General features: G+C 39.8%; 1 protein-coding gene across 1 annotated transcript; it reads left to right on the plus strand.

Annotated features, from left to right (window-relative positions):
- The first annotated feature begins 728 nt into the window (after positions 1-728).
- MS4A1 (membrane spanning 4-domains A1) lies at positions 729-15,616 on the plus strand. Its single transcript, XM_081098933.1, has 7 exons — positions 729-930; positions 7,585-7,759; positions 8,191-8,310; positions 9,764-9,820; positions 11,358-11,585; positions 12,801-12,902; positions 13,801-15,616. The coding sequence occupies exons 2-7, from the start codon at positions 7,601-7,603 to the stop codon at positions 14,020-14,022; spliced, it is 888 nt and encodes a 295-aa protein (XP_080955059.1). The 5' UTR covers positions 729-930; positions 7,585-7,600; the 3' UTR covers positions 14,023-15,616.
- Positions 15,617-16,398: the final 782 nt, after the last annotated feature.

Genomic DNA, 16,398 nt, shown 5'->3' on the forward strand with positions numbered 1-16,398 from the left:
ACAAGGGGAGACTACTGTAGAAGCTGTATATAGCGGGGGTAGGGGGTTCGGTATTTGGGGGCAAAACTTTGGTTCATCTCTTAAATGGTTGAACACTCCTCGCTACCAGCTTCCTCCATTCCCTCATTTGATCTGGCACTGGGCTTGATAGCTCTAGCTCCAGCCCAGAATTAAAAGAGAAGGGACACAAGGGAACTAAACAGATGGAGGAAAAGGTGGGTGGAGGAAAAGGTAGGTGGTCAGGTAAAAGTACTATTTCAATTTATATCCCCAAACATGAAACTCTTGTCTCAAGCTTTTGGGGATGTGGTCTACAGCACCAGAGTATATTTTTAGGCCATTTCTACTAAATCCGACACAAGACACAACGTGGTCCCACTAGAACCCTAAGTGTGGGCCAATGAGACAATATTTGGAGACAGATACACAGAATCTCTCAAGTGTAAGGGCTTAATGATTCTCAATTCTCTCTGCATGGATGCCTCCTTCCTACCTACCCACTCCTAAAAGTGAAGTAAAAAGTTAAAAGTGTTCACAGCCCATCTTTGCAAAATTTCTAGAGCCCTTCTTGCCCTTGGGGACCCAATATCCACACCTGCTTACAGGGTGGGGGCTGCAAAGTTCTTCTAATTAAGGTTGTGCAAAGTACGTCAGGCAGTCCCCTGGGGTCCTTTTCAAGAAGTGAAACCTCCTGTAAGGCAGAAACTTATTTCTATGTCCTTCAGCTCTAATAAGTGTATATTAAACCGAAGTAATTGGGGTGATGTCCAAGGTAGCAGAAGTCACTGATTTCCTGTCACCTGGTATCTATCAGCGATCCTAGGTCTGGCCTAACTCACTCACCCCTGTGCACTTGAGAAAGTAGCAGTCAAGTGAACTCAGCAGCAAGCATCAAATCAGCCCTTGAGCCCTAAGGTCTTGGAGACTCAGGTAAGGAATCAATTTTCTACGTTTCAATTACTAAAAGGGAGTAATTGATGGGGGAGGTATAGGATAGTTTTGGAGAGTGGAGATTTTTGCTTTAATTCTAGCACTTTCCTGGTCAGGTTTTCTGACAGTGTCATGATTTGAGGAGGAGTCATATCAAAGCTTGCTGCCCACCCACTCTTAATATTTCCCTTTTTGTCTCTCTCTCTTTCTGCCTCCCTCTCTTTCTCAATTCTGGCAGATCAACTCTGAGTCAGATTACAGCATGCAGATTAAAACACAATTGCCAACCTGCTGGGCTCAGACCTGTACTCTACCACTTACAAGCCACATAACGTCAGGACAAGCTACTAAGCCCCTGTGCTCTCAGTTCCCTCTTCTATAAAATGGTGGCAATAGCAACACCAATTGCATTATAAAGATTAAATGAGCTAAAATCTTGAAGATCTTAGAACCAGTTGTGTAGTACGAAACAAGAAAGTAACTAGTTGTGGCTATAATGAAAATAACTCTATTCCCATTACTTTAATTTTTTTCCCTTCAAAAGATAGCCCATGAAATGGAAATATCCTTAGATGTTACTAAGCCTCACAGGCTAACATTTCTGAAGGGGGTTGGTGGACAGCAAAATGAACCTCAAATCCATCACAGAAGCTTAGAGTAAAAGTGGGCACTGGAGATGAGAGGAAGCTCTAATGAAAGAGGACAAAAATAAAATTTAACCATGTCATAACTATTTTCTAAAACCAGTATATAATGTGACTCCTTTTTCTGTTTCCCGTAAGATAATTTGATCTCACTGATCAGATTGCCTTTTTGTCCGATGCCCTGTGCATTTTGTAAACCTGCTCTGAAGAGGCAGTTCAGTTTAATGTTCATTCTAACGTTTACTGACCTCGTAGTATGGAGAAAATGAGTTCTCTGTGTAATACTAGTAGGAAACTTCCTTGCAGGATTTACATCCCATTAGAGAAGCTACAATATGGTATATAAAGAAAATAGTAAGAAATGCAAAGAGCTGTGACTTTGAAAGAGAAGTCAATGCCATCAGTGAGAAGGGCAGGAACAACCTCGGGTCATGTGTGTGTCTCATGGGGAATTTGGCTGAAAATGCAGGGGCAGGAGGAGCATTTCACAGAGGAGAGGATTGAGAGGAGAAAGAAAGAGGCTAGTCCAGACCAGTGGCTCTGGCTCCTGTGGAAAACAGCGGGAAACAATGGGATGGAGCTTAAGAAGTTGGGTAGAGCTGAAATGTGAAGGGCTTCTTCACAGGCAATGACGGTTTGGAGAGAGAGTTCAAGCTCAGGAAGGGCATGACCTAAATAGTAATTTAGGGCATTGGATCACAAGATAACATTTCTGGAGCAGGGTGGTGGACACCAAATCCTGCTTCAAATCCATCACGGAAGGAGGGAGGGTAGCCCTAGCCAGTTTGGCTCAGTGGATATAGCATCAGCTATATCCTGGTCAAGGGCATGTACCTTGGTTGCAGGCTCCTCCGAGGCCTGGGCATTGGTCGGGCTCATGCCGATGTGTTTCTCTCACATCAATGTTTCTCCCTGTCTTTTCTCAATTTTCACTCTTCCTAAATATCAATGGAAAAATATCTTCGGGTGAGGACTAGCAAAAACAACAACAAAGAAAAAAAAAAGGAGAGAGGGTGGATTAGAAAAGAGAAAGACTGAAGGCAGAAAAGCAAGATTTTTGTGCTCAAATCAAGAGAGGAAATGAGAATTGAATGCATGAGGTGATAGTGGAAGTAGAAAAAGGTTCACCTGCAAGATAAGGTACAATACAGAGGCCCATACAGCATGACCTGGCCATTGAGTGAACATGGGAGACAAAGGAGCCCAGTGACAGATGGCTCCAACTTTTTATGCCTGGGTGACAGGGGAAACAGAAATAAAGCAATCTGAGGGATGATGCCTGAGGAAAGGCTGGGGACTCTGCAGCATGGTCCCTGCAGAGAACAGTTCCAGTTGAGTGACTCCCCTACAACTGGCTGTGAAGCATGGATGAGTGAGGGGGCAGAGAGGAAGTGGAGCAAGAGAGTGGAACCATAAGCTTTTAAGAAGCTTTGGGTAAAGGACAGGGACACTGGGCAGTGTTGAGGGACACTGCTATATTAAAGAAAGGGCTTTGGGATGGGGGGACACCAAGGCACATTTTACTATTTTAAAAAAAGGTCTGGTGCCTACAATTTTCTTTAAATATTACATATTTTGTAAATTGCAAGGTATCTCATGTTCTCAAAACAATACTTTGAATCAAGAGATAACAAAAGTAGCAAGCAACAGAGCTGGGACTAGCTCCAGCTACATGGGTATTGGGAACAGTGAGACTGATGATGCAACAACCGACTCCTTGAAGGACTAAAATCTTGGTGGATGGGGATAGGCTGAGATGCACAGGCAGAGGGAATGGAAGCAAGAACATTCTTCCTAAGAGGTAAGTACACAGGAGGCCAGAAAGGATAAAAAGGCAGAAGTATTTTGAGTGGCAAAGGAGGAAGTTGAGGTAACGAAGGGGGAAGTTGAGGTAACAAAAGCTTTGAACTTCTCAGTAAATGATGCAGTTATTGGGCCTAAAAGTCATAACTCAAACCAAAACCCATGAAAGCTGTGAGCTCTCCTTCAGTGGGTGGAGAGAAACAGTGGTATCTTTTAAAAATCAAAAGAGATTTGCCATAAAATGGGGCAGTGTCTGGTAAACCGAGTCCTTATTTTGATATAGTTTAGTGAAAATAATATACTATTATTACCATATTTTGACCAATGTGGTCAGTAACCCACATTGGTTATGAATTATTAATGTACCAATCAGTCTTTGGGCATACCATGTAGGGCACCGTGTAAGTAATTATGAACAATTTTTTTTGAATAGGGCAAAGCTTCAGGAATCTACAATATCCTTAGGAGTATGTGGTCTACTTTTATATATTCCCATAGAATGAAGCTTTCATTATCCAGTCATTCTATAATGCCCTGGAATAATATAATCTATCTATCTATCTATATATTTATAAAGCCTAAGTGACCATTCAACCATTTGACCAGTACTTATGACATGCACTGACCACCAGGGGGCAGACACTCAATGCACAGGCATGAAAACATGGATCAGACTGATGAATCTTAGAGGGAAGAGGGGAGGGAGTAGGGCAGGAAGAGATTAACCAAAGATCTTATATGCATACTAGAGGCCTGGTGCATGGATTCGCACACTGGTGGGGTCCCTTGGCCTGGCCTGTGGGGATCAGGCTGAAACCGGCTCTTCGACATCCCCGGAGGGGTCCTGGACTGCAAGAGGGTGCAGGCAGGGCCGAGGGACCCCACCAGTGCACAAATCTGTGCTACAAGCCTCTAGGATAATATAATATAATCTATACTAATAAAAGGATAATATGCTAATTAGACAGGATAGACCAGACATCTTCCAGACTTCCTTCTGGATAAAGCCATGTTGGCGGGGGCCGAGGCAGAGGCAGTTAGGGACAATCAGGCAGGCAGGGGATCAGTTAGGGGTGATCAGGCAGGCAGGCACAGGCGATTAGGGGCAATCAGGCAGGCAGGCAGAGGTGGTTAGGGGCAATCAGGCAGGGGAACAGTTAGGGGAGATCAGACCAGCAGGGGAGCAGTTAGGGGCAATCAGGCCAGCAGGGGAGAAGTTAGGGCAATCAGGCAGACAGGCAGGCAGAGTGGTTAGGGGTGATCAGGCAGGCGTGAGGTTAGGAGCCAGTGGTCCTGGATTGTGAGAGGGATGTGAGATCGGGCCTAAACCGGCAGTTGGACATCCCCTGAGGGGTACCAGATTGGAGAGGGTGCAGGTCGGGCTGAGAGACCCCCCCTACCCCCATGCATGAATTTTGTGCACTGGGCCTCTAGTATAATATAATAACATAACATAACATAACATAACATAACATAACATAACATAATCACACACATAAGTATATATACATGAGAGCATATTTGCATAAGAAATGAAGTAGCATATAGAAACAGGTATGCTTTTGTTTATCTACTACCATTTTAATCTTAATATTTTTGAAAGCTTTGTAGAAATTTCCATAGCAAGACATTATTTTAATAGAGAAAATATAGTTTTCCCTAATGGTCATTACTTCCATTAGCCACTGCAGACATAGCCTAAGTAGAACTTGCTTACATAAATGGCTTATCTCATCAATAATACAGATAAAACCTTAGGCCATTGAAAAAATATGGAGAAATTAAAAACAACAGAAGTCCAATCATCTAGATAATTGATGACTTTTGCTCTTTAAGTCATCCTCACTAAAATGAGCCCTCTGGAGAGGAGTGTGGTGACTCCCAGCTCATTCCACACTTGGCATGGGAAAATTAACCTCTCTGAACCTCCATTTCTGTTTGCAATAAGACAAAACGCCTACTTAGTAAAGAAGGTGTTGGGAGAGTTGGAACTAGATGCATATACACTAGTCCTGGCTCATAGTAGGTGCTCAGTGAATAACTGTATGTGGTATAGCTTGCTGTGTGGCAGAAAGAGCACCAGTCTCAGGGCCATGGTGACTGCCTTCTGGTTTGGCTTGATCACTGGGAGCAAAGTCTTTAACAAGGCATGTCCCATCCCTGGGCCGCCATTTCCTCATTTGTCAAATGAACAGAATGGTTTCTGAGGTTCCCCCTGAGTAGCTTTAAAAATCCTGTCCGGTGACCAGTTTGTAAACTCTGTAGTGGGCTACACTGATATATTCCTTTTGGTTGGTACAAAACAGATCCCCAAGACCACATGACATATGATAATCTAGAATTTGAGCAAAATCAAGTGCAAAGCATTCAGTCAAATCCTCCTCTCTTCCCTTCAGCTCAGACAGGTATTCTTTCCTCAGTTGATTTGTAATCACCCAATTTGAAGGAGAAGAAAGAGGTTCATTAGTAAAATAGACTGAATTCCTATTCCCTACAGGGTACAAAGCAGTCTGATGCCATAGGTACCTCATTGCAGAGGTCCAAGTCCACATTTTAAATCTCTACTAGTCATGAAACTTTGAACAGTTACCTAACTTTTCTATGCCCTTGTTACCTTCTGTACAAAGTAGGGACAATGACTTATCCCTAATCTACTCTGTGAGGCTCACATGAGATGCCAGATGTGAAAAATCTCTTTGTCACTATAAAGCAGGTACAAAGGTGGGGCCCAGGAAGCATCCAATTACCTGTCTCATGGCACACCTGTAGTTGCCTGGCTCTGTGTGACTTCAGTAAGATAAGCAATGTGGACAGACAGTCTTGGCCTCCAAGTCTCCTTACACAACTTGCAGTCAATAAAGACAAGAACAAAGATGTGTCCCAAAAGAGAGATTTCCAGAGCCCAGGAGAGACCAAATAGAATTCATGTAAGAAATTGACATAAACAAATGAATACCAGAAGAAAGCCCAAGGTAAAGAGGGCTGAGCAGTCTTGAAATATTAGCACTGGGAAGGACCTTGATAATAGGCACTGTCTAACTTCAGAAATGAGTAAATTATGAATTCTAAGAACAACTAGTATTTACTACTTTCTCACTATGTACTAGGCACTTTCACATGTTAACTTCTCACAAATGTCTGTGAAAGGGGTATTGTGCTCATTTTTCAGATAGAAACAAGAGAAAGTAATGCTCAAAAGGTAATAATGCTAAAAACAACAACAGCAACAAAAACAGCTAATAATCATTCAGACATAAATATCTTACATACATGTATTTCTTCAATCATACTTACTAGGAAACTACTAAAATACTGGATTAGAGAGAACAAGGTCTCTGCTTTGATGGAATTTATAAACAAGCAACTAAATATAATGGGGTGTTGTGGGAGAGAATAACTAGAAGGTTGAATCATGGATTGAGGGTTCAGGGAAGGCTTCTCTGAGAATCTGACATTTGAGCTCCATCTGAGTAAAAAGATACCAGCCATCCACAGACCATCAGCTCATTTAAACCTTATAGCAACCCTATGAGAAAAGAATTATTATTATCTTCCATAACAATAGTTCAACTTGAGGCCCAGAGACTTTTTAAAAATTTTCCCAAGGTTCACAGCAAAAAGAAGACTCATGATTTAAACCTAGGCAATCTGAATCAGGAGGCCCTGGTCTTACATACAACCTTAGAGAGCCTCCTTGAAGTGATTAACTCAAGGTCACAGAGTTAGTAGTAGAAGGCAGACTAGAATCAGCTCTTCCTGACTCCAAGGACAGACATCATCATATTCTGTCATGATGCCTCTGGTCCACCACAATGGACAAAAGCAAATAAGCATAGGAATAAGGGCAAGTCCATACAAAATGCATTTTCCAATATTAAAGCATAAGAAAAGCATCCAGGGTTGAGAGACAAACAGAACATACAGATATATGAGCATGGTGTTTACAAGATAAATTATGCCCCAAATATAGCTGTCAAGAATACTGGCAGCAAACCCTGGGCCCATATGTCGTTGCCTGAGATGCCCCCTCCTAATCCAGTAGGACTTGCCTCAGATCCAAAGTCACAAGGAAGAGGCCATGTTTACCCTCAAAGACACCCATGGGAAAAAATACTGAAAAAAAGTATTCAGATCAAATGACACAAGATAAAAGACTACTGAAATCCTGTTCTCTCTCTTCTCATTTTATTATTTGTTTTATTTTTAGGATTTTTGAGGGTGAAATGACGACACCCAGAAATTCAATGAGTGGAGCTTTCCCAGCAGATCCTACGAAAGGCCCTATTGCCATGCAACCTGTTAAAAAAATAATTCCCAGGAAGGTATCTCCTGTGATTGGCCCCACACAAAGCTTCTTCATGAGGGAATCCAAGGCTTTGGGGGTGAGTCAGTTACCCTCCATTCCATATCCTAGGGATTCTCTCGCTTATAGAAGTAGATGCTGTAGACCAGGTACAGGATTCAATCCAATTTGAAGGTATCTGATCCAACCTGAAGTGTTCTTTATGTCTGAAATGGTGGGTCAAATCAAAGATGTACAGAGAAGTTATCACAGTAATCTTTTGATTTTGAGACTTACATATGATAACCCAGTTCATCACCAACATCCTAGGCATACCTACCTTGGAAATGACCCATTTTCTTCACCCAGGCGGTGAAGAAAATGAATCCAAACAAGACATAGGTCTTAGCATCTTCACCACTTCTTTTAGGCATTTTACACAGGCCCAAGACAGGGCTTCCAGCTTTACCTTTGCTTTCTGACTTGAAGATGATTTAAATTCACTCACCAGTGCCCCTATTTTCTCCACAGGCTGTCCAGATTATGAATGGGCTCTTCCACATTGCTCTTGGTGGTCTCCTGATAATCCACCTGGAGGTCTATGTACCTATCTGTGTAACTGTGTGGTACCCTCTCTGGGGAGGCATAATGGTGAGTAAAAATTCACAACCATTTGGGGAGTGATGCAGACAAAAATTTAAAAAAGACTCCACAGGAATATACCAGATTAGTTCTGTGCTGAGGAAAGTTGAGTAGGAGATAGCTTGTCTGATTAAAGTAATTTGTGGAAAGAAACTTGACTAAATTGAGTATGAATGCCATGGTTGAGAGTTAGTCATCATGCTTCATGTGAAGTCAGAGAAAGATATCCTACATGAATCTGCAAAGGGAAGGAAGGGTGTTCAAAGCATGACTTATCCAAAGTCAAGTTGGGCAGGCAAAGGAGCACTAAACATTTGGACTATATAACATGGTGTTTCGGAAAGCAAAAGGGGGTAGGACCATCTCACTTCCAACTGGTCCTTCTTCCTTACAATTCTGTTTAGTTACTATTGCACATGGTGAAATTAGTCCCATCCCAAATGAATCTCCTGTAGATTATCAGGAGAGCAGCATTCCTTATGGCTATTTCATGTACATGTTTTTCAAGCTTGTAAGCCTGTCTGGGTGTGGTATGGGGCAGTGGTGTTTATATCGCCATCACATTTTAATAGTTGCTATGATAAAGATGAGCCCAAGATTTTCTGAACAAGGGGAGATAGATTAAGAATTTTCTCTATTTTTACAGCTTGGACAGTAGAAAAGGAAAATGAGAAATAATTATCATCACTTCCTGTAGCAGCCAACATTTTAATGGGGTGCCTATGACATTTAGGCCAAATATTTCCTACATTGATTCACTCTTCATTAACATTAGTCATGTAAATTATTGGTAACTACTAAGAGCAATTATACAAAAAATTTTTAAAAGAAAAGCAAAACTTTTAAATTCACAGTCTGACTACTAATTGACATGGAAATGCAAATTCTGCCTCTTTGTGTTTTTTTAATTATTATTATTTTTTAACCCTCAGCGGAGGAGTGAAGATATTTTTTTCCATTGATTTTTAGAGACAGTGGAAGGGAGGGGGTGGAGGCAAGAGAGAGAGAAACATCAATGTGACAGACACCATGATTGGTTGCACCCACACACACACTCGGACCAGGGGGCAGAGAGTAGACCTGAAACCCAGATACATGCCCTTGACCTGGGATCAAACCTGAGACCCTCTGGTGAGCAGGTCTACACTCAAACCACTGAGCCATGTTGGCCAAGGCATCTTTGGTTTTATTATATTCCTAGTCACAGCTCCTCAGTTGGTTGAATAAGAGGCATGGATTGAATGTAGTTGAACTTGAATAAAGGGGAAATATGACCAACTGAAAAATAAATGAATCCAATAAAAATGGATAAGTAAATTAGTGAAAGTGGTTGAAAGTGTGGATAGCTTTTTTACAACCCAGTTCTCACTGTTAAAAAGTAATCACTCTCTCTGCTTCTCTCCCCCTCTGCCAATTCTCCCATCTCTACACCCTTCCCCACCTACCACTTCTCTTTTCATAGTACATCATTTCTGGATCACTCCTGGCAGCAGCCAAGACAAACTCCAGGAAAAGTTTGGCAAGTAATCATATGTTCTTCTCTCCCACCCATCAGAGGATTATTTGATTTCTCAGTTGAAAACAAGGACCCTTAAAGACCTTTGGAATCACAATAGCATTGAGTTCTCTCAACCCTTAAAAGCAAAAGATCCTTTACAATACGATTGTGATTTTTTTAAGAAAAACTTGAAAATGAGATCTACCTGAAATGCATCCATGGAAACAATTTAAAGGCAGATGAAGAGCATGCTTATGATTTTATGACTGATAAATGCTGTGTGAGACTAACAAATCTCCTTAAAAGTTATGTCGTTTCTCTCAGGCTGCCATTTAAGACAGCTATCTAATCAGTGCTATGATTGACTCAAGTCCTAGTTGATGCTGAGCTGCAATTTTGAGCTCAGTTTATCTCCATGTACCTCTGAGTTTTCACCTGTAAAATGAAGGTAACAGTACTTGCTACCACATGACATTGTCATTAGGATGAAATGGAGTAGTATAAAGGAAAGTGCTCCGGAGGCACTTTCACCCCGGAAGAGCTCCCATATTGTATGGGTCACGAGCTCACCAGGTTTTCTCCCCCAATTTTTTTTACACCTATTAAGCTATTGCTGACTTGAGTCACTTCCAAAGTCAGTGAGGGATCGAGTGAATTGAAATGCTCTACTCTAGAGGTGGTCTGACAAACTCAGTTTGTGTGTGTGTGTGTGTGTGGGGGGGGGGGGGTTGGGAGGTGGAGGGTGGGGAGAAACTGTTTATGAAGGTCACGTTGTTTTATTCTCCAAATACAGCCAGTGCTACTGACTTGCCATCTGTAGATCATATAGTCATGGATGAAATATGTGTGTCGTAAAGTAATCATCAGTAATTTCATATCTTTATGGTACTGGTCACATATATTTTCCTGTTTTGACCTTTTATTATCCTTGCAAGTTAGAACACTCCCACTGACATCCTCTTGCCTGTGCTACCGGAGACATCAGCCCTAAAGATGGCTGACTGCAATCGATGTCAGTAGGGAGAAAGTGGTGTTAGTAATCTTGCTGTTCTTGCTTTTCACTTGATGGTCCAGACTCAGAGGGTTCTATCTGCTCTTTCCCTACATATACCCACTTTATTAGGTGGAAGAACCTTCTTTTTTCTCTCCCTTCTACCTTCTTACACAGACAGATATGCTCTGAATACTATTTATTTTCATTTACCCAATAAAAATTTATTAAATACCTACTAGGATGGTAACAATGGTAGTGAAAGGAAGTGCAAGGGGAAAATTTATAAGAATGAAGGATTATTCCTACAATTATTTCTGGAAAAAACTGATTGGATGGTGATGGCATAAAATGAGATGGGAAATACGGAGAAAGGAACAAAATTGAGAGATGAAGGTTTTTATTTTACAGTAACAGAAAACTAAAAACAACTGAGGGAAGTGTGGTATAGGATGATTTAGTAGTACCTCTGTGAGTCAGAGGAATGAGATCTGGAATACATTCCTAGCTTAAATTCTCCAAATGGAAATCAAACCCAATTAATGACTCTTTATGTCTTCATTTCAGGTCAAAGGGAAAATGATAATGAACTCATTGAGCCTCTTTGCTGCCATTTCTGGGATAATTCTTTTGATCATGGACATATTTAATATTACAATTTCCAACTTTTTTAAAGTGGAGAGTCTGAACTTTATTAAGGCTTCTGTGCTATCTATTAACATACACAACTGTGAGACAGCTGAGAAAAACCCTTTATATGTACAATATTGTTACAGAATTCGAACAGTGTTCTTGGTAAGTGTGAAATATGATTCCTTTTCAGAGAGGAAGTGTGGGATTTTTATTATGAGCATCAACTCTAGATCCAGACTGTCTGCATCTGGTGCTTATTGCCTCATGCCTTTGGGCAAGAATTTTAACCACATTCTGTCTCAGTTTTAATCATGAAATGGAGAAGATAACAGTACTTACTTACACCCCTGTTTTGAAGGATGAGTCAATATATGCAAAACATTTAGAACAGTGTCTGGTACACAGAAAGTGCTATGTATGTGTTTGTTTTAACATTAATATTGTTAATGGTATTTACATTTATTATTATTATTAAGATGAACATTGAAGAGCTACCTAAGTTGTTATGAATAACTTTTGCCTTAAGCAGTTTTTTGTTTTATTTTTAAATATATTTTTATTGATTTCAGAGAGAAAGATAGAAATATCAATGATGACAGAGAATCATTGATTGGCTGCCTCCTGCATGCCTCCTACTGGGGATCAAGCCCACCACCCGGGCATGTGCCCTTGACCAGAATTGAACCCGGGACCCTTCAGTTCCCAGGCCAACACTAGCCACTGAGGCAAACCAGCTAGGGCTGCCTCAAGGAGTTTTTAGTGTAGAGTTTAAAGGGGGAAAGGTGCATATCCCAAATGTGAAGAGGTTTCCTTGGTGTGATACCATCTAAATAAAGCTGGATACAATTAATTTGTGACTCAGTAATTATTCTTTCCTACATAGAATTGATTCTTCAACCAATTATTACTCACTTTCTATCAGCAACATGGATTAACAATTTCTTCGGTGCTAATTTTTTGTGCTAAGGCTTAGGGTTATAAAGATACTGGTAGTTCTTACAGATAGTAGTTACTCACCTAAAGAATTTGTTTTTTAATCACCTAATTTTATTTATTTATTTATTTTTTTTAATATATTTTATTGATTTTTTACAGAGAAGAAGGTAGAGAGATAGTTAGAAACATCGATGAGAGAGAAACATCGATCAGCTGCCTCCTGCACATCTCCTACTGGGGATATGCCCGCAACCCTGGTACATGCCCTTGACCGGAATCGAACCTGGGACCTTTCAGTCCGCAGGCTGACGCTCTATCCACTGAGCCAAACCGGTTTTGGCTAATCACCTAATTTTAGTCAACAGTTATTTACTGAGCCCTTACCCTATTCTTATGCTTTTTATTATTACATTTCATCCTCATCTTTTCCTTGTTTTACAGAGCCTTTTTGCAGTGATGCTGATCTTTGCCTTCTTCCAAAAACTTGTGACAGCTGGCACAGTTGAGAGTGAATGGAAAAAGCTGTGCTCTAGACCCAAAGCTGTAAGTAGTAGCCATTCTGTCCTCAACCTCCCTCTAAGAAAATAATGTCTTACAAAAAAAAAGGAAAGAAAGAAAGAATGAAAGAAAAAAAAAAGGATCCTTTATATAGAGAATGTAATCCAATGAGACTTTGAGCCTGGGAGCTTCATAAAAAATGGCCTTGGCATATTACTGGGAAGCAGAAAATTCCAATAATGATGGAATTGAAATTTGAAAATAAATCTAAAGGTTAGAGAGATGAAACAGTTCTATAATATATGCACCCTCTTACTAATCTTGACTTCTGCTTGACTCAAGCATCCAATTTGATTCCATGTGTCATGTGTGCAGATGGTTGAAGGTTGATTGAAGACAATAGTTCTTCCACTTGATTTCTCAGTATTCCCTAATTCCACCCACCACCTTTTCATCCATCTGATCCCTCTTCCAAAACAAGATGTTCAAAGCTCCACAACCAGAAAATATCTATTATTAACTGCTTCAGAACCATAGAATGTCAGATTTAGTACAGAATTTAGGAATCAGCACTAATGATTTCATTTTGCAGATGATAAAATTAGGATTAGAGACCGAAAATTATATTTCCAAAATTATCTCGAATAAAGGCAAATCAAAATGAAAATATAAATTCCTCTATTATATTGCAATGTTCTTTCCCAAATATTGTGTGATCATTCCAGAAAAGAGGGCAAAAACTGTTGGCATTGAGGATGAATCTTAATAAGTGATTGGGTAAGAATATGAGCATCTAGGAAACCAATCCTGGCACTTGGAGGAACATGGGAAATAAAATAAATAGCATAAAAACAAGGAGTTATTTGATAAATATTCAAAGAGATTATTGAGAAATATGGCAATGATAAAAGTCAAGAAAAGTTTGTTGAATTTTGTATTCTAGGATGTAGTTCTTCTCCTGTCAGCTGAAGAAAAAAAAGAAAAGGCAATTGAAATAAAAGAAGATGTGGTAGAGCTAACTGAAATATCTGCCCAACCAAAAATTGAAGAAGACATTGAAATTATTCCAGTCCTAGAAGAAGAAGAAGAAGAAAGAGAAGTAAACTTTCCAGAACCTCCCCAAGACCAGGAATCCTCACCAACAGAAGATGATAGTGTCCCTTAAACTATTTTTTTTTGGGGGGGGCGGTTTCTGTTTCCTTTTTCTAAGCATTAGTGTTCATAGCTTCCAAGAGACATATTCCCCCCATTTCTTGAGACTTGAGACACTCCACATATCTCTCTGGTCTTTGCATGAAGTGACCACAGCATGTGCGCATTCTCATTCTCTCTCTCTCTCTCTCTCTCTCTCTCTCTCTCTCTCTCTCTCTCTCTCTCTCTCTCTCTCTCCTCTCTCTCTCCTTTGCCTTGGATAAGTAGTAGTAGTGTTTTAGTGTTTTTTTTGTTGGTTTTTTTTTTTCCATTTCTTCCCTTCTCAACAGGAAGATTCTGCACCGGATGAAAAAGATAAATGACTGCTGCATGCCATCCATAAACTATCTCTAATTCCTACCACATCTACATTTTGAGTGCAGTCCTTTTTCACAACTGTTTTAAGGAAAATAAAAATGATAATAATGAGGTGCAATAAGAAGCCTATTCCATCTATTTTTCTATGGGGCTGACACTGACGCACACTGAGCCTCCACAGCCCTTCAGGGAAACTCTGAGAGACCATCACCCAATCCCTTCTTTGTACGAACAACACAGCTTATAAATGGCCATGTCTCTATCTGTCTTAACTTTCTCTAACCCCTGCCCTAGGCTCTTGGCTCCACTGTCTACCTACTTGTAGTCTTTAGGCAAGAGAAGAAAGAATGAAAGAAAAATACCAGGAGTAGCCATATCTCAAATAATAACCAGCACTTGTATTTGTAGAATATTTTCTAGTCAACAAAATATTTTATCAAATAATTGCATTTGATCATCCCTGATAAAAAAGAATCCCTATCCCTATTTTACAAATGTTTCAAAGAGGCTAAGTAATTTGTAAATAAGTAAAGGTAATTTACAGCTAATAATTTTGAGAGCCTCTTTCATTGCTAAATCTTCTTACTCAAATCCTGTAATGTTTGAAATAACCAAATTACCTATCCAATGCCCACATAAACTACTAGAGTTAAGTCAAAAGGTTTTATCAAGCACCTACTCTCTGACCAGCATGAAACAGGTGTTGAGAGAGACACACAAAAGAGTCAGAAATCAAATTTTACCATGTGGGGATAAAAAGACTTAGACATTCACAACCTTTTAAAAACTACTTACATCACTGATGTATAATTGGTTGTTAGATTACATAATGTAGATACTAAGTTATCAATGCTACAGACTAAGTGCTACAGACATTGTGAGAAAGAAGATCATGCATGAAAATTATATAAATAGTTACAATGCCTAATCTCAGGCAACAGCTATCCTACTTATTGATTCTTGTTCATATTCAGAGAAACTAGTACCCTATGAAGAAAGAATCTTAACCTAAAAGGCCACTATCATCTATCAACTACATTTGAGCATTTGCTACATGTTGAGTGCTGTCAGATTCTGGCAGGTGTATAGACAATGTAATTTCCACTCCCTGTGATATTTCCATTTTGTTAGGGGCCACCAATGGAAGATATTTCCTCTGATTAGAAAGAAAAAGGAGGTAGGATATTTCTCTATGTAAAGTCCTCAAAATTAGCTTTAAATAAATAAAACTATATTTGTGTTCTTATCTGAAATAAATGATTTCCCCAAGTCTTCTTTATTCCTATAATATCAGACCATGGGAGGCTCCTAAAACCGTAAATTCATATTCACACAATCCTAATCTGGGTGTGAATTGTGAAGTATCAGGATATTGACTATTAATATCGGTATATTCTTACATATACACTTTCCCAAAGAAAATTTTCGTGGGACAGGTCATTAATAATGTGTTCCTCACTCTCAGCACTTTAGAATTTGACTGAATTATATGGCAGGCACTCCTGCATTGAACTAGAGGAAAGGGAAGAGGGCATGGCAATGCTAGACTCAATGGAAAAAAAAAGAGAGAAAACCATAAAAAACGACAATCTCTTATTTCTTCTTTTCTCCATTTCTGAAATACATATGAGGTTCCCCTTCCAAATCTGTGGTTTCCTTAAGAATTTATTTTATTCATTTTATGATCTCAAATAATTAGTTTTTACCCACCTCACATAACCACTTATAGTATGAGACACTGATAATGTCTACTGTTAAAAAAGGATGAATATCCTTGCTATGACCGTCTCCCCAATTATCCCTTGGACAATTTTTTTCATTATAGGGTGACTGACCACCCCAGATTATTCAGGACTGAGAAGTTTCCTGGGATGCAGCACTTTCAGTGCTAAAACCCAGATAATCCAAGGCAAACCAGGGTGATTGATCACCCTTATTCATAATAATACAGAATTTTACCCACTTATGAATGCAGACTTGTGCAGCCACTATGGAAGACAGTATGGAGTTTCCTCAAAAAACTAAAAATGGA

This window comes from Myotis nattereri (genome assembly GCF_964212035.1).
Source record: "Myotis nattereri genome assembly, chromosome: 9".
NCBI lineage: Eukaryota > Metazoa > Chordata > Mammalia > Chiroptera > Vespertilionidae > Myotis > Myotis nattereri.